Consider the following 19,518-nt stretch of genomic DNA (forward strand, 5'->3'; position numbering starts at 1 on the left):
CATAATAAAGCCATATCTCTCAAAATCCAATTATCACAGAAACAGGAAGTTAGACGTTGCTCAGGGGACGCCAGGATGTTTTTTTATGGTTTTACCATCTTTGTGGGAGGCTTCTGCATGGAGCTGGAGCTGACAGAGGGAGCTCATCTGCACTCTCCCCGGGTTGGATTCAAACCGGCAACTTCAGGTCAGCAACTCAACCTTCAAGTCATCAGTCCTGCCGATCCCACTGTGCCAACAGGAGCTCCAACCCCTTCGGGGTGAGAAGGGTGGAATATAAATGCTGTACATAATAAATAAATAAATACACAAATAAATATTTATTTATTTATTTACAGTATTTATATTCCGCCCTTCTCACCCCGAAAGGGGACTCAGGGCGGATCACATTGCACACATAAAGGCAAACATTCAATGCCATAACATAGAACAGAGACAGAGACAAGACGCAGGCACGGGCTGGCCTTGAACTCATGACCTCTTGGTCAGAGTGATTTGTTGCAGCTGGCTTGCTATCCAGCCTGCACCACAGCCCGGTCTAAATAAATGGTACATTTCTGATCAGGTCCATTTTTAAAATATGATTTTTTTATTTATAAGCAAAATATATCACAGAGCTCTCTCTCTTTCTCTCAAAACAGATCTTGCCCTGAGAGAGGGAAATGTGTTTGTACAAAAATGAAGGGAGTGGGAAAACATTTCATATACAGAATTTTGATTTTTTAAAAAGTATATACATACATATATTTATATATAAAAACATTTCATTTTTTAAAAAAAGGAAAATGAAAGATGCTGATTGTTCTGCAGACACATCAACGTAGCAAAGAAAAGAACTTGATTTGAACAGAAGTAGCACTTGACGGGGAAATCTTTATGTGTTATTTCATCCAAAGAAGGAGGAAGATGTATTTCACCCAATGGAATGGAAAACATGACTGGAGACCTGAAACCTAACGGCTGAAAATACGGTTTGGAAGGTCTATGTTTCTAAGACGATGCACTGATTTCAAAAGTGTTCATTTGTTTTTAATGTTTCTTCGTACCATATAATGAAAGTGACATCACGGCAAGAGTCATGGACAGCTTGGCACAAGTTAAAGCCCTGAATTAGATGGGAAGGCAGGTACCCTTGAGGCAGGTCCATTGCACAGCTCACAAGCAGGGGAGGAATTGTGTGATGAAGCTTTCCCTATCCATTACAACCCTATAGCATTATCTTCTCCAGCTCTGAGACCTGAAATACAACCCCATTTATGAATTCTTCTGCACACTAGTTTTGATGTTGGGTGGAAAACAGATGGCCACTCCTCTACACTGATCAGGATTGCTGGGAAATATATCATCTAGAGCAATGGTTCTCAACCTGTGGGTCCCCAGGTGTTTTGGCTTACAACTCCCAGAAATCCCAGCCAGTTTACCAGCTGTTAGAATTTCTGGGAGTTGAAGGACAAAACATCTGGGGATCCACAGGTTGAGAACCACTGATCTAGAGCAAAACAAATCTCAAACTCTGGGTCACAACTCTATTTGGAATCCTTTAAGTCAATGGGAAGCTTGCCACCTAGTGGCTGTTTTAGGCATTTTTGAGGAGCTTGCCACCTAGTGGCTGTTTTGGGCATTTCCATTAGCAATGGCATGCAGCAAATGCTTCAGCTGGACTTCATAACAAAATCAGCCTGCCTTGTTTAGCAAGCCTTTCAAATTGCTATATACTCAGAGTCACATAAACATCTCTTGGGCAAAAAGGGGTCACAAATGGAAAAATTTTAAAAAGCTACTGGACTGTGTGACTCCCATTCCTGCCATAACCCCCCTTTATCTGCAGCGGATACATTCCAAGATCCCCAGTGGATGCCTGGAATTGTAGAAAGTACCAACCGCTATGCATACAATGTTTTTTCCCTTATAAATACATACCTATAATCTAAGTGACTTATGGATGTATACAACATGGATACGTTAGACCAGTCGCTCCCAACCTTTAGTTGGGATCAGCACACAATTCCTAACAGCTGGTAAGATAACTGAGTTTTCTGGGAGTTGAAGTCCAAAACACTTGGAGAACCAAAGGTTGGAAACCACCGTGTTAGACAAACAAGGGTTTCCATTCCAAGCAGAATGGCATGTTTTATGACGCTACACAGAATCAAATGCAACATCAGACTTACAAACTGCTTCTTTCTGGAATTTTCTACATAATATTTTCAGATCACGGTTGGCTGTAGTTAACTGAAACCATGGAAAGCAAAACTACGGATAAAGGGGGACTACTGTGTATTGTAACAAGATCTATGCAGGGAACACTAGGGCAGTACCTATGAGCAAAACATAGTAAATAAATATCTTACCATCCTTTACATTATTGCTGATTGGACAGTAGGGATGTAATGGTTCATAAATCTCATTCTCATTAGCAAGGATGAATCCATTCACTGTTTATCTTTTGCTGTGAGAAAGTTGTCAAAAGTGTCACAGTTCTGAAGACTATACACAGGACTGCCCTTGAACTGCATTATATGAGTCCAAACTGCCATGTAATACAGTTTAATGCAGTTAAACTTCATTATATGGCAGTGTAGATGGCGCTACAGTTCAGGGTTTATTCTACAATGATAATGCATATGGCTTTTTGCACAGAAAATGAAACATTCCCGCACAAGAAACGGGTGCAGAAACAGCATGTTACACTCTATGCAAGATTTCTATGCTTTTTGTGCAGACTAAGCCCTGAATTGGACTTACGAAACTTCTCATTTGGGCTTCTCAACACTTGATTATTTTGTTAATATTTTAATACAGTAGAGTCTCGCTTATCCAACCTTCACTCATCCAGCGTTCTGTATTATCTGCCTGTTAGTAGTCAATGTTTTGGTAGTCAATGTTTTCAATACATTGCAATGTTTTGGTGCTAAATTTGTAAATACTGTAATTACTACATAACAATACCATGTATTGAACTGCTTTTTCTGTTGATTTGTTGGGAAACATGATGTTTTGGTGCTTAATTTGTAGAATCATAATTTGATGTTTAATAGGCTTTTCCTTAATCCCTCCTCATTATCCAACATTTTTGCTTATCTAATGTTCTGCCAGCCCATTTATGTTGGATAAGCGAGACTCTACTGTATTCTTTTTATACCTATTGGGCACACTCTAACTTGTGACGGTGTTTATGTGAGTATTTTTATACAACGCTGTGGCAGACAGCATGGAATGATGTGCAGACAGTACAGAACAAATCAGTAACAAATGTGCATTCATTGTGCTAAAAATACATTGTGCAGAAAGGCCTTTTCTGCAAAGGCTGGAAGAAGGCAACAGATTGGGAGAGATCTGAAGGTGGTCAACAGATTTATACCTATCTTACTTGAGATGCCTGGTCTGGAGGCATCTCAAGGAAAAGAGACCAACCTGGGAGACTTGGCAGTGAAACAGCTCATAGTGAAAACAAGGACGGGGTAATCGGGGAAGGTGGAGGCAGACACGGCTTTCATTTAGCTATATGGACAATTGTGTCCGCACCCAACCACTGCCATTTGAACAAGCCTTGCTCCTATATCTCTATGACAGGAAAAGTGTCCCCACTCCATCTTGTGCATTGGCATGACATTAAAAATGAAGAAGCAGGACTGCAACTATCTGACTGCAATGCAGTCCATGTAGCTCTGAGCTGGTGGGACACAGTACAGTTTGGACCTGCCCTATTTAGAGGAGTGGGGAGGAATAAGGGATTTCTTCCTCTGGAGGTTTTAAAGCAGAATCTGTATGGCTATCTCTTGGGAGGGCTTTGACCGGTCTTCCTGCCTGGCAGAATGGGGTTTGGATCTCCTCCAACTCAATAGTTATGTGATTCTGTGAAACTTTATTTTGAACAGGAAACGAGTGATGTGGGTTTGCTTGGATTGCTCCGTGTGGTCTTCCCCATTTTGCCATCTCCCTTTACAAAAGATAATGACTTTCCCCACTATACTGTGGAGTTGAGACTTGGGTTTCTTCCTTAGGTTAGTGGAGATAAGGGAGAGGAATGCCAATATAGCAATTGGTGAGTCGGTAGGTCTAGCTACGGGACACATTCAGGGGTCCGATCCTTTCCGAGCCCCTCCCTTAAAAAGAAGGGATAAGCCTGGAAGGAGGAAAAGAAAGGTCGGCAGAATGGAAGCAGTGGTTTGTTTGTGGATAAGGGGTGTGTGGCTCAGTTGTGGGCTATTCTGTGCATCCCTTCCCCTCGGCAAACCTCACAGAAAGCTGTTGTTGTTCGTATCTTCCTTCCTCCCCAACAACTGAATCCAAACCTCCCTCCGCCCATCTCCGTCTCAGGCTCCTTCCTCTGTGGCAGCACAGCTGGGGGACTCTGTCAGGAGTCGGCTGTTTTCATGGGGAGTGGGGCACACCACGTAGCGCCCCATGCCTTGGGGCGGGTGAACCTCAGCTGCCGTCACTGTGGGCTTCAGCGACTGGCTGTCCTTCATCGGTGCCTCATCGGAGCCTGAGCCGCCAACAGCTCCTAGCTCGGACTCCTCGGGGGCCACCCCGTCATCCATGTTGACGTAGAGGATCTCCTCGGGGTCCTTGGCAGGTGGGAGGGACTTGAGGATCTTCTCCAGCTCGTTGTGGAGGATCTCAAAGCTGGGGCGGTCCCGCGGGTTGAGGGCCCAGCAGCTCAGCATCAGCTCATATCTGTGAAGGCACAAAGATGGAGAGCACTTAGCTATAGTAGCAAAGGAGAGCTACTATAAGATTGCCAGATCTCAGGGCATGGCTTTAAGTTTCCAGGGGTCATCTTCAGGTGGTACTTATGCAGGCAGTCACCAAGTTACGAACAAGATTGGTTCTAGAGGTTTGAGTTGAATTTGAATGTAAGTCGGAACAGTTACATTTTTAAAATGTAACTCCAGCCATATGTGTGTGTGTGTGTGTGTGTGTGTGTTGGAAATAGCAACCTCCCAAGCCTTTCACTATTTATTTGTTAATGTATATATTTGCTAACCTATATTCTATGTGTATGTTGATTTGCCAGTTTAATTGTACCTCTTTAGTGTGGGAGGGGTTATAGACATGTGACTGTACTGAGCATATTCAGACTCAGAACTCCATTTTGTATTCAGTATCTGCTATCCACTCAGTGGAAGTGGATGCCTCTCTGCTTAACACTTCAGTGGAGGTGGATGCATGTTGCTGTTTGGACTTCAGTAGAGAAGTATGACTTAATGGACTTCTGTGAGTACAACTATACCTAAAGGCTATGGACTATTGATTAAGAACATTAAGGTGATGCTTACAAGCCATCTAGGCAGTCGATGGGCTGCTTAAGGCGGTTGCCTTGGCGCAGGTAATCATAAATTTCACTGTTTTCCACACCTGGGTACGGCGTTTGGCCTCGGGTTGCAATCTCCCACATAGTAACACCAAATGACCACTGTGGAGTAGGAATTAGATAAAAAGAAAAAGTGAGAGAAGCAAAAAAATGAATAATAATCATAGAACTCTAGAGCCAGAACCGACCCCAAAGGCTATGCAGTCCAACCCCATTCTGCCTTTAGGAATACACAATCAAAACACTCTCAACGGATGACTATCTCACCTCTGTTTAAAAACCTCAAGAGAAGAAGCCTCTTGAGGTACTTCTAACCCTTTTCGTGATGGAAGTAACATATCCCTCCAGATTCTGTTGGACTGCAACTCCCATCACTTCTAACAATCAGTTCTACAGGCTAGGTTTACTTGAAGCTTAGAGAGAAGGACATCAAGCAAGCATTATTTGTTTAGGATTAAAATGCTCAGAACTGTCCTGACTGCTCTGGAGGAAAGCTAGCTATGGGGTATCCAAGCCAGGCATCTCATCTTGGTTGGCTCACCACATCGCTCTTGATGGTATAGACGCGATCCGCTAAACTCTCAATGGCGATCCACTTGACGGGCATCTTGGAGATGCGGCCTTGCCGGTAATAATCCCCATTGTAGATCTTCTTGGAGAGGCCAAAATCAGCCACGCAAGCGGTCATGCTCTCGTTCAGCCTGGCACAAAACAGAAATTATACATCACTATAATGTGAGATGCGCATGCATGGAAGACTTTGGCTAGAGTGAACCCAAGGCTGTCACAAGTTGCTCATGCAATCTCCATCTCAGTTGTTCTTTAAATCCCCACTTGTGCCCATTTTCAATGCCATTCACTCACATGCAGTTACGGGCTGCAAGGTCACGATGGATGAAGTTCTTGCTACTGAGATACTCCATCCCGCTAGCAATGTCGGTCATGAACTTGACCAGCGTTTGTGTTGGTAGGTACTGCAAGATGAAGAGAACAAAAACACGATTAAATACAGGTAGGAACTGCACTGCAAACTCTTCTCCAAAAAGTAATTTGCACTCAGTTAATAGGGAGGATAGGAAGAAGTAGAATATTCTGCTGTTGAAGGCTTTCATAGCCGGAATTATTGGGTTGCTATGAGTTTTCTGGGCTGTATGGCCATGTTCCAGAAGCATTATCTCCTGAAGTTTCGCCCACATATATGGCAGGCATCCTCAGAGGATTCCCCTAGGCAGGAAGCAGCCAGGAAAGCCTTCAAACTACAGGAAAGGAGACTCCACCTGAACATCAGGAAGAACTTCCTCACTGTGAGAAGGGCAGTTCGACAGTGGAACTCTCTGCCCCGGACTGTGGTGGAGGCTCCTTCTTTGGAGGCTTTTAAGCAGAGGCTGGATGGCCATCTGTCGGGGGTGCTTTGAATGCGATTTCCTGCTTCTTAGCGGGGGGTTGGACTGGATGGCCCATGAGGTCTCTTCCAACTCTACTATTCTATGATTCTATGATTCTAGGATTTGAAGCTGCAAGACTATTCAAGGCTAATCAAGGTGGCCAATTGCAACATTCATACTTGCCTCCAACAAACAAGAGTTCTTTATCCCACTCTGGGCATTCCAGAGATATATAAACCCCACTTGCTTTCCAACAGCCCTCACAACCTCTGAGGATGCCTGCCATAGATGTGGATGAAACGTAAGGAGAGAATGCTTCTGGAACATGGCCATACAGCCCAGAAATCTCACAGAAGACCAGAGCAGAATACTATATTTCAGTTCCCTGTAGACTCAGGCAAAAGCAAACTAATGATCTTCTTCATTACCAACATTTCCCCCCCTGACCACCCTCTGAACCTGGCAAGAGACATCTCACGCAGTTACAACCTACCACCGGACTGTCTCCAAGACGGGAATATAGGAGGAAGCTGTGGAGGTCGCCGTGCTTCATGAAGGGCAAGATAACAACTGGAGAGGGATAGCCTTCACTCTCTGTGTTCTGTAAGCAGACTCCTGAAAGAAAGAAAGAAAGAAAGAAAGAAAGAAAGAAAGAAAGAAAGAAAGAAAGAAAGAAAGAAAGAAAGAGAAAGAAAGAAAGAAAGAAAGAAAGAAAGAAAATCAATTTCCCTGCCCTTCAAGTTTGCTGCAGCAAAATGTTACTGATAATAAGAAATCTTCTCTATGCTCTGATCCTTCTAAGAAGGAAGGATGGTAAGCAGAAGGCACTCTCATCTCATATGGGGTGCATCTACACTGTAGAATAAATGCGGTTTGACACCACTTTAACTGACACGGAGACTAGGACTTGGAGCAATGGATTTAAAAAAAAGAGATTCCACCTGAACATTAGGAAGAGCTTCCTGACTGTAAGAGCTGTTCAGCAGTGGAACTCTCTGCCTCAGAGTGTAGTGGAGGCTCCTTCTTTGGAAGCTTTTAAACACAGGCTGGATGGCCATCTGTTGGGGTTGCTTTTCTAAATGGCAGGGGGTTGGATGGGATGGCCCTTGGGGTCTCTTCCAATGCTATGATTCTATGATTCATGGCTCAATGCTATGGGATCATGGGATTTGTAGTTTTACATAATCTTGAGCATTCGCTGCTAAAGATTGCTTGATGCCTCACCAAACCACAAATCACAGCATTCCATAGCATGAAGCTATGGCAGTTAAAGTAGTGTCAAAACTGCATTAATTCTGAACATTAGGAAGAGCTTTCTGAATGTAAGAGCTATTCAGCAGTGGAACTCTCTGCCTCGGAGTGTAGTGGAGGCTCCTTCTTTGGAGGCTTTTAAACACAGGCTGGATGGCCATCTGTTGGGGTTGCTTTTCCTGAATGGCAGGAGGATTGGACTGGATGGCCCTTGGGGTACCTTCCAACGCTATGATTCTAAGATACATGGCTCAATGCTATGAGATCGTGGGATTTGTAGTTTTACATAATCTTGAGCATTCGCTGCTAAAGAGTACTGATGCCTCAACAAGCCACAAATCCCAGTGTTCCACAGCATGGACCCATGGCAAGTGAAGTAGTGTCAAACTGCATTAATTCTGCAGTGTAGATGCATCCAGGGCGTCTCTCTATGAGAACTGCCTCTCTCGAACCCTTCTAGTCTCAAGAGTGCATTCCTTTGGTGACTCTCTCTGGATGAATGCTATTTTTATTTCCTTCTTGATGCGAACCAGAAGAGTGTGAAGCGGGGACTGAGAGGGACCGTCCTTCCGAGCTCTGAAAGCAGGATGATTTGCATTAGCGGCGCTTCCGCCCACCCGGCCAGAGCTCCCAGCATCCTTGCCAACATCTGTTTTCTCAAGAAGTCTCCTCTCCTCTCTTCCCTCTCTCCGAGGCCTCTTCCCCAGGGACAGCTGGACCTTTTTTGCTTTTCCTCCTTCTTCCTCCACGCCCCCAAAAGTCCAAAGGCCCTTTTCTCTCTTCTGGTTTTTTCCCAGGCTCCAACTCACAAAGTCATCTTTCCCTGTAGACAGAACTGGGTTGACTCATATGCCCCAAATGCAAGTAGGCAATATTGTTTGCACAGTCTTGGTGTCACCCAGTGTGGACCGTCCCAAAAGTGGACTGTTCAAAAGCGAAGGGCACTTGTAACCCATGAATGACTACTCATCCAGATATGTTTCGGTAACCACTCTGAAGTCAAATAGGGAGAATGGTGTGCATGGTGTGCTCCAGAAGACAGAAGCAGAATTCAAAACGATCTTGACAGACTAGAGAGATGGGCCGAAACTAACAAAATGAAGTTCAACAGGGACAAATGCAAGATACTTCACTTTGGCAGAAAAAATGGAAATCAAAGATAAAGAATGGGGGACACCTGGCTAGACAGCAGTGTGTGCGAAAAAGACCTTGGAGTCCTCGTGGACAACAAGTTAAACATGAGCCAACAATGTGATGCGGCTGCTAAAAAAGCCAACGGGATTCTGGCCTGCATCAATAGGGGAATAGCGTCTAGATCCAGGGAAGTCCTGCTCCCCTCTATTCTGCCTTGGTCAGACCACACCTGGAATCACACTGTGTCCAATTTTGGGCACCGCAGTTGAAGGGAGATGTTGACAAGCTGGAAAGCGTCCAGAGGAGGGCGACTAAAACGATTAAGGGTCTAGAGAACAAGCCCTATGAGGAGCGGCTTAAAGAGCTGGGCATGTTTAGCCTGCAGAAGAGAAGGCTGAGAGGAGACATGATAGCCATGTACAAATATGTGAAGGGAAGTCATAGGGAGGAGGGAGCAAGCTTGTTTTCTGCTGCCCTGCAGATTAGGACACGGAACAATGGCTTCAAACTACAGGAAAGGAGATTCCACCTGAACATTAGGAAGAACTTCCTCACTGTGAGGGCTGTTCGGCAGTGGAACTCTCTCCCCCGGAGTGTGGTGGAGGCTCCTTCTTTGGAGGCTTTTAAGCAGAGGCTGGATGGCCATCTGTCGGGGGTGCTTTGAGTGAGATTTCCTGCTTCTTAGCGGGGGGTTGGACTGGATGGCCCATGAGGTCTCTTCCAACTCTACTATTCTATGATTCTATGATTCTATGATTCTATGTATGTGGTTTTATTATACTTCTCTTTCAGATTGAGCAGAGATTTCCAGTAGAGAAATGCCAGATTACTGAGCTTCCCAAGAGTTCCCAAGTAAACCATTCATAGTGTTGTCGAAGGCTTTCATGGCTGGAATCACTAGGTTGCTATGAGTTTTCCAGGCTGTATGGCCATGTTCCAGAAGCATTATCTCCTGACATTTCATCCACATCCGTGGCAGGCATCCTCAGAGGTTGTGAGGTCTATTGGAAACTAGGCAAGTGGGGTTTATATATCAGTGTAATGTCCAGATTGGGAGAAAGAGCTCTTGTCTGCTTGAGGTAAGTGTAAATGTTGCATTTGGCCACCTTGATTAGCACTGAATGGCCTTGCAGAACACCTGATGAACCAACCTGGACACAGCATATTATTTGAGAACACAAAAATGCTGGACCACTCTTACAACCATCATGTCAGACTTCACAGAGAAGCCACTGAAATCCACAAGTATGTGGACAATTTCAACAGAAAGGAAGAAACAATGAAAATGAACAAAATCTGGCTACTGTTATTAAAAAACTCTAAAATCAGGACAGTAAATAAAGAACAACACTCAGAAAGCAGAGGACTTCCAGACATGAATCAGTCAGGGCCAGCTAACACCTCCCAGCAAAGGATTCCTCTAAGGTAGGAAGCAGCCAGGCTTGAAGCTGTAAGGCCATTCAATACTAATCAAGGTGGCCAATTGTTGCATTCACACTTGCCTCAAACAGACAAGAGTTCTTTCTCCCACCCTGGACATTATTCCACAGATATATAACCCCCATTTGTCTAGTTTCTAACAGACCTCACAACCTCTGAGGATGCCTGCCATAGATGTGGGTGAAACATCAGGAGAGAATGCTTTGGAACATGGCCATACAGCCCGGAAAACTCACAGCAACCCAAACCATTCATTCTTCATGCTCCAGGGAATAGCTCAATTGTGCAATAAACAATGGCCAGAGAGAGTTTAAGAAGTAAATATATAAAAGTTTTAAAAGTAAAACTGGGCAGGATTCACAAGGAAAAGCATAGAAATTTTTTTTACTGTGCGTGTTCATCTTCTGGATCAGGAGAGAAGTTGGCGTTCTGTCCCATGAGAGCATTGTTACATAATGTACAATTGCGCAATTTCTCAATGACGATTTCTTAAAAGGGGCCAGTCTTGGAGCAAGTGGCAAAGCAAACTGAAGTGTGTGAATGTTATTTTGCATTCTAAATGCCAGAAGGCAAAAATTGGGAACTAATGCCATTGAAGTGCCAATGTAGTGATGGCAGGAGGCAGTGCAATGTTATCCTGCTCCCTTTCTGAATTTGGGAGACACTGTTTTCAGAAAGATACGGAACAACTGACTAGTGCGAGAAGCAACATAGATGTGATCCATCCACTAAAGTGTCCACGTGATGCAATAAAGGGTCAAAGTCATATATACTTATATATTCCTCTCACCGATCAGCTTCATGACATTTGGATGGTCGAAGTCCTTCATGCAAACAGCTTCACTGAGGAAATCCTCCATCTCGCTGCGGGTGCAAATGGCGACTGCAAGGAGAAGAGACAGGTTTGGAGCATGAGTTGGGTTTTGTGGATCCTGGGGCTCAGAAATGGCCTGAGGATCCAGATAATGTGGAAAGATAGCATGCAACAAGAGTCCCTCTGAGCCTGTGCAGAGTGCTCCTTCATCATCTGTGAAGACACTCCTGACAGTGACTTTTTCTAGGGAAGATAAGAAGCTGTCTTACACCGAGAGAAAAATCTATATTGTAAAATTAATACAGTTTTACACACTCTAATTGCTATGACTCAATCATATGGAGTCCTGGAAGTTGTAGTTTTACAAAGTCATTTGCCCTTTCTGTCCAAATTGCATAGTAATTTGCCCTTTCTGTCCCTCAGCAAACTACAAATCCCAGGATTCCATAGCATTGAGCAAAAGAATAAAATAGTGTCAACATACCTTTGGGTACATGTACACTACAAAATTAATGTAATTTGACTATATCATCATCATCATCATCATCATCATCATCCCACTTTATCTTTCTAAAAAGAGACTCAAAAGTGGTGAATAACACTAAAAACAATACTATGTCAACTATATCATTATTATTATTATTATTATTATTATTATTATTATTATTATCCCACTTTATCTTTCTAAAAAGAGACTCAAAAGTGGTGAATAACACTAAAAACAATACTATGTCAACTATATCATCATCATCATCATCATCATCATCATCATCATTATTATTATCCCACTTTATCTTTCTAAAAAGAGACTCAAAAGTGGTGAATAACACTAAAAACAATACTATGTCAACTATATCATCATTATATTATTATTATCCCACTTTATCTTTCTAAAAAGAGACTCAAAAGTGGTGAATAACACTAAAAACAATACTATGTCAACTATATTATAATTATTATTATTGTTGTTGTTGATGTTGTTATTATTATTATCCCACTTTATCTTTCTAAATAGAGACTCAAAGTGGTGAATAGCACTAAAAACAATACTATGTCGACTATATTATTATTATTATTATTATCATCATCATCATCATCATCCCATTTTAGCTTTCTAAAAAGGGACTCAAAGTGGTGAACACTAAAAACAATACAATGTACAGCTTAAACCCTTTAAAAATGACACCACTTTAACTGCCACAGCTCAATGCTATGAAATCCTGGCATTTATAGTTTGGAGATGCACCAGAGAAGGCTAAAGACCAGACCTTGTAAAACTACAGCTCCTATGATTCCATAACATTGAGGCATGACAGTTAAAACAGTGTCAAGCTGCATTAATTCTACAGTGTAGATAAGCCCTATTTTCCATATAGTGACACAAGTTTCTGTATACTAGATTTGGCTTCATGGTCTGAACAGTGAGATCAACCTTTCCACAGACTGGACGAAGGAGCAGCTCTAATTTTCCAGGGATCTCTGGAATCTGCTTCTTTCGCTCCAGCCTTGGAAGATGTGAAGCTGAAGGAAAACGGAGGGAGCCTCTAAGCATATGCAGAGTGGTATCTCTCATAAACACTTGCATAATGGAAATTATCCACAATTGCAAACCAATAAGGGGAGGGGAGAGGGAATTTTCCAAGAAGCTTGAGCCAAAGCTTGGAAAGGTTAAGATTTTGGAATTAAGCTCCTAGAGCTCCACAAACACTGTAATTAAAAATGTAACTTTACCGGGCTCTACAAAGGCCTGCTCAGAAGCTTTAGCAAAGAACTGAAGGATGGAAAGGAGCCCCCGGTGGTACAGCGGATTAGTAGCCAGCTGCAATAAATCACTACTGACTGAGAGGTCATGAGTTCAAAGCCAGCCCAGGTCGGATTGAACTCCCGACTATTAATAGCCTAGCTCACTGTTGACCTAAGCGGCTCAAAAGACAGTTGCATCCGTCGAGTAGAAAATTTAGGTACCACTTTATGCTAATTTATGACACCATAAAGGCCCGGTCTGTGGCGCAGGCGGGAGAGCAAGCCAGCTGCAACTAGCTGCAATGAATCACTCTGACCAGGAGGTCATGAGTTCGAGGCCCACTCGGAGCCTGTGTTTGTCTTGTCTTTGTTCTATGTTAAAAGGCATTGAATGTTTGCCTATATGTGTAATGTGATCCACCCTGAGTCCCCTTCGGGGTGAGAAGGGTGGAATATAAAAGCTATAAATAAATAAATAAATAAATAAATAAATAAATAAAAACTTCCAGCAGCAGCGTGCACAAAGAATGAGGAAGTACTCCATGAAGGACTTGGTGTCACAAGTGGACGGTGAAGCAACAGCTCCCCCTGTGGCCGGAATCGAGCATACCCTCATGAAGCCAGAAGCTGGAAAATGTTACATTGCCTCTGTGTCTGTCTGTATATGTCGTATGTCTACTGGCATTGAATGTTTGCCATGTATATGTGCATTGTGATCTGTCCCTTCGGGGTGAGAAGGGTGGAATATAAATACTGTAAATTAAATAAATAAATAAATAAACCGCTGAGCTGCTGAACTTGCTGGCCAAAAGGCCAGCAGTTCAAATTTGAGGAGCGGAGTGAGCTCCCGCTGTTAGCCCCAGCATCTGCCAACCTAGCAGTTTGAAAACGTGCAAATGTGAGTAGATCAGTAGGTACCACTCCGACGGGAAGATAACAGTGCTCCATGCAATCATGCAGGCCACATGACCTTGGAGGTGTCTACGGACAACGCCCGCTCTTCGGCTTAGAAATGGAAATGAACACCAACCCCCAGAGTTGGACACGACTGGACTTAACATCAGGGGAAAACCTTTTACCTAAATGATGGGAAAATTGAGCATTTGTTTCTCCCACTTACTTTTCATGGTCTTCACAGCAACCTTAAGCACGGCCCCATCTTGACTAAGTTGCCCTTCCATGACTGAGCCAAATTCTCCTGTAGTGTCAAAAAAGAAAAAAAATAATCATACCATATTTATCTTAAGGCAGCTGCACTTTCTTTGCCATTATTCAATGCAGTGGAATCAACGGATTTGTAGTTTGGGGGAGCACTGTACTGTAAAGACCTTCTCAAACTACAACTCCCAGGATTCCGTAGCAGTGAGCCATGGCCGTCAAAGTGGTGTCAAACTGCATTAATTCTACAATATAGATGCACCTCGAATGGGTAGGAAAACACTCCTAGGAAGCAAGAGACGTCTGGCAAGAATCACTTCTTTTTTTAAAGGCAGCATATGATTAATCTGGCACGATAGTAAACTATTTTTGTTCCTCATAATGTTTGTGGAAGCTTCTGTTGTTTGAACAAAACATTCCAGGAATTTGATGGGAAATAAAGAACTCTGACAATCTCCCTAAAAGGTCTCTCATTCCCATGCATCTCTCTCCTCTGCAGCAAATACAAACACACATCTATGTATTGGACAGCTCTGATGCTAAAGAAATAGAAACTCTGGGGGTGATCTTGCGAGAAAAGGGAAAAAACATCCCTATAAAATGCCCAAACCATTTCTATCCAAGCTATGGAGAAATCCGGAGAAAATAGTCCCATCAGCCAAAGCAAAATGTTTTTCCTGGATAATTGGCAAAACAGCTGTTTTTAGTTCCTTTGCTCCATTTTCAGATCAGAACAAGTTTGCTTCTTTGGTTTTGTATATCATTCATACAACGCATAATTGAGATGCAGGATTCCTTGCCACAACATGCCCAATGGAAAACAGGATGAGGTCAAATTCATGGAATATTAATGAGTAAAATTAATGCAGTTTGACACTCCTTCAATTGCCATGGCTCAATGCTATGGGATCCTGGGATTTGGAGTCTGGCGAGGCACCAGCACTATTTGATAGGGAAGGCAATACAGTAGACCTACAAAGCTACCAATCCTAATATTCCATGGCATTGAGCCATGGCAATTAAGGTGATGTCCAATTGCATTAATTTTATAGTGTAAATGTACCCAGAACTTTGAAAAGTTGTTGTTGTTGTTAATTTACTTTGTGTTGTCGAAGAATTCATGGCGGAATCACTGGGTTGCTGGGAGTTTTCCAAGATCTATGGCCATGTCCCAGAAGCATTCTCTCCTGACATTTTGCCCACATCTATGGCAGGCATCCTCAGAGGTTGTAAGGTCTGTTAGAAAGCAGGCAAATGGAGTTTATATATCTGTGAAATGTCCAGGGTGGGAGAAAGAACTCTTGCCTGTTGAGGCAAGTGTGAATGTTGTAACTGAATAGCCTTGCAGCTTCAAGGCCTGGCTGCTTCCTGCCTGGGGGAATTCTTTGCTGGCCCTGATTGTTTCTTGTCTGGAATTCCCGTTTTCTGAGTGTTGTTCTTTATTTACTGTCCTGATTTTAGAATTTTTTTTAATGCTGGTAACCAGATTTTGTTCATTTACATGTTTTCCTGCTTTCTGTTGAAATTGCCCACCTGCTTGTGGATTTCAGTGGCTTCTGTGTAGTCTGACATGGTGGTTGTTTGAGTGGTCCAGCATTTCTGTGTTCTCAGATAATATTCTGTGTCCAGGTTGGTTCATCAGGTGCTCTGCTATGGCTGACTTTTCTGGTTGAAGTAGTCTGCAGTGCCTTTCGTGTTCCTTTATTATTGTTTGGGCAATGCTGCTGCATTTGGTTGTCCCTATGTAGACTTGTGCACAGCTACATGGTATACGGTAGACTCCTGAAGAGGTGAGAGGATCCCTCTTGTTCTTCTCCATGGCTCCAAATGGTGAAGGCATTATTGTTGTTGTTGTTGTTGTTGTTGTTGTTTTTATGTTTAATTATATCTTGCTTTTTCTCTCCATAAGGAGACTCAAAGTGGCTAACATTAAAATTACATTACAATACAATTTAAAATATACAAATATTAAAGCAGTATTAAACATCATTAATATCAAAAACAATTCAGATTAAATCCATAAATCCAAGTTACTTATTTAAAATGTTAAATGTTTAAAAAGTTTAAAAGCAATGCTTTTGGGTTGGAATGCGGTCGCTGTTGCCTGCTTTTGGTTTAAAACTATTTAGCTGCTTGTAATTTCCTTTAGTTCATCACTTTTAAATTTATTTATTATGCAATGCTTTTGACACGAAATAAATAAATAAATAAATAGTTACTTATTTGGATCACAAGGCCAAGAGTCCCTTTCAACCAGGATAGGCTTGGAAAAAGAAGACAAAGAAAAGAACTTTTACAAACACTGTCAACAATTCAGATGCCGAGTTTTGCCTTCTAAACTACGGCCTTCACACTCTATTTGTAGGCTTCGCATTTGGCTAACTACCATTGGAAACTGGATACTAGATTAATTTACTCCCCTGCGTGGCTCTTCTTTTATTTTTATTTTTATAGGGAACAAGTCAGAAAGAGAAGGAAAAATTCTCTGCTGCCCTAAAAAGCAGCAAGATGAAGGAAGAAGCCACAGATTCGCATCTGGAGGATCACATGGCATTCACCCCGGTCAAAACAACGGCATCTGGATGGATAGGAAATGCAGACAGGTGGGAAAGCCATCTTCCCTGCTCCCCTCCCGGGGCAGAAAAACATGAGTCTTGTAAGGCTTTCCGCACGCGACGCAAGCCCTTGAAGAGCAGAGCCAACGGCTGACATTTCGGGACTGGTTAAGACTTTCCATGTGTGACTCAGTTCAGCTGCCTTGGCTGGCTGAAATCTAGGGCATTCAAAGGACAAACCCAGATGGGAGATCCAAGTAAAAGGCGCGGGGGGGGGGGGGGGATTGGGTTGGGAGTCTAGTTACTCAATGATTCACCTTACCATCCCAGACCCAAAAATGTTGCAGAGAAATGCAAGGAACACATGCACCCCAAAGAGAAAGAAAAGGATTGAAGCCCTGACTAGACAGAGAATATAGGACCACTTGGATTTTGCTGGATTGCAGTTCCCATCAACCTCAACCATTGTAGCTAGTGGTATGAGATGATGGGAACAGACAACAAAATAAGGAGACAAGTTGCCCAAGCTGGGCCCAGAAACGTTTTGTGTTGCCAGGCTTCCACCAAGAAATATGGTTGCTGTAGTCCAAATGATAACTTTTCCAAACTGTTTGACTGTCTATTCGAGGCATATACATGTCAATTCATATGCCCTATGTGGGATTATTTTCTCCCTCTTTCTTCAGCTTCCAGAGCATCCCATGGGACATTTTATATAGCCTCGTCTGTCTTCCAACTCTGTGCCAAACGGAAAGAAGGCAAAACCAAAGGAACATCTGGATATGTATGCATATATAGCCAGTTGCAAAATGAGATCTCCAGATTTTGACCTTCCACATTTGCAGATTTCGCTTGTGCTGATTTGATTGTTCGCAGCTCTGATTAATATGCTTTCTCAAGGCATCTCCAAGTCTTCCAGCAGCTTCAGCCCGACGTTTGATCATCGAGTTGCACTTTAGGACCGAGAGATTCCTCGAGAGAACACTTCTCTTCACATTTGTAGGTCCTTCCCTTCCACAGAGTTGTGCTAGAGGACCTCGATATTCTTAGAGAGGTGTTCTCTCATATTTATATATTTCCTAATTTCAAACTGTATTGCAAGGCTTTCAATGTAAGCTGCTTTGAGTCTCCTTGTTGGAGAGAAAAGTGGGGTATAAATAATAATACAGTATGTCTCGCTTATCCAACTTTTGCTTATCTAACGTTCTGGATTATCCAACGCAGTCTGCCTCCCGCCCGGATCCACAGCTAGACAGCAAGGACTAAACTTTTTATGAATTTAACTTCCAACAGTGTTGTTACTTATTTTTGTTAGTTCATTTTATGCAATTCTATCTTTTATGTAATACCTCACAACCTCTGAGGATGCCTGCCATAGATGTGGGCAAAACGTCAGGAGAGAATACTTCTGGAACATGGCCATACAGCCCGGAAAACACACAACAACCCTGCAATTCTATCTTTATTTGTAGTCAATGTGTTAGTAGCCATTGTTTTTGTAGTCAATGTTTTCAATACGTTGCGATGTTTTGGTGCTAAATTCGTAAAGACAGTAATGGCTACATAACGTTACCATGTATTGAACTGCGTTTTCTGTCATTTTGTTGTAAAACATGATGTTTTGGTGCTTAATTTGTAAAATCATAACACAATTTGACATTTAATAGGCTTTTCCTTAATCCCTCCTTATTATCCAACATTTTCACTTATCCAACATTCTGCCAGCCCATTTATGTTGGAGAAGTGAGACTCTACTATAATAGTAATCAATAATAATAATAATAATAATAATCATCATCATCATCATCATCATCATCATCATCATCATCATTTGAAAACTGATTTCTGAGATTCAGGGTTCTTCCAGACAGAAGTCTTGAAAAAGCTAGTTTTGGGACTATAACTCCCAGGATCTTTCAGCTACCAAGTTCAGGAAGTTATAGCCTGAATAAAATACGTGTCCAATCTCTGTGTAGTGCTATTTCTAACACTCCTAAGCTGTTCAGCAGCCTGCCTTCCCCCGTTGATGGACGTTCTTCCTGCTTAAAAGTAGTGGGGAAAACACCATTTGGGTTCTTATAAAAGCCCATGAACGAAGCAATACAGTTGCCCAATAAGGACCACATCCGGACGCTGCCTTGATATGCTTGAGGAAAGTAAGCTAATTGTTTGACCACCAAGAGAAACAGGCACCGGATATATTATTTTATTACTTTTCTGAGAATTAGCTTTTGTCCCTCTTTCCCGCAGTATTAATTTCAGTTCCAGGATGGTTCTCTGGTTTGGATCCTAGCTTTTACGAAAAATTTCACTGTGTTTCTAATCAAATGTTCTTTTTTGCCTTTTTTTGCATGCTGTTTTTATTTCATATTGACTTCAGTTGAGTTGCAGAACATTCAGGGAAAATAGCCACGTGAAACCTTGAAGGTTTTTTTTAACTTTGAATCCATTTTAATTGAATGTAACTGTGAATTTTTAAATACTGTTTATATTTCATTCTGTTTTAATGTTTTCCTATTTGTATATTTTGAATGGTATGCTAATGCTTTTATGTTACGCCACTTTGAGTGGAGAGATAAAGTGGGATATAAATATAATAATAATAATAATAATAATAATAATAATAATAATAATAATAATAATGTTAGCACCCCAAGAATTCTGGGGTTTGTCAGAATCTTTTGGGGGTCTTTGATGGAAAGCTGAACTCTTGGCACATTT

General features: G+C 42.2%; 1 protein-coding gene across 2 annotated transcripts in view; it reads right to left on the reverse strand.

Annotated features, from left to right (window-relative positions):
• Positions 1-566: 566 nt before the first annotated feature.
• Positions 567-19,518, reverse strand: part of axl (AXL receptor tyrosine kinase) — a 100,538-nt gene continuing 81,586 nt past the window's right edge. For both annotated transcript variants that reach the window (XM_062962109.1, XM_008113853.3), the window contains exons 14-20: positions 14,205-14,282; positions 11,318-11,410; positions 7,196-7,317; positions 6,182-6,291; positions 5,859-6,018; positions 5,283-5,419; positions 567-4,680 (exon numbers count right to left, since the gene is read on the reverse strand). In XM_062962109.1, the coding sequence (XP_062818179.1) occupies positions 4,317-4,680; positions 5,283-5,419; positions 5,859-6,018; positions 6,182-6,291; positions 7,196-7,317; positions 11,318-11,410; positions 14,205-14,282 (1,064 nt within the window). In that variant the 3' untranslated portion in view covers positions 567-4,316. The remainder of the gene's footprint in view (positions 4,681-5,282; positions 5,420-5,858; positions 6,019-6,181; positions 6,292-7,195; positions 7,318-11,317; positions 11,411-14,204; positions 14,283-19,518) is intronic.

This window comes from Anolis carolinensis, unplaced genomic scaffold (assembly GCF_035594765.1).
Source record: "Anolis carolinensis isolate JA03-04 unplaced genomic scaffold, rAnoCar3.1.pri scaffold_10, whole genome shotgun sequence".
NCBI classification, from domain to species: domain Eukaryota; kingdom Metazoa; phylum Chordata; class Lepidosauria; order Squamata; family Dactyloidae; genus Anolis; species Anolis carolinensis.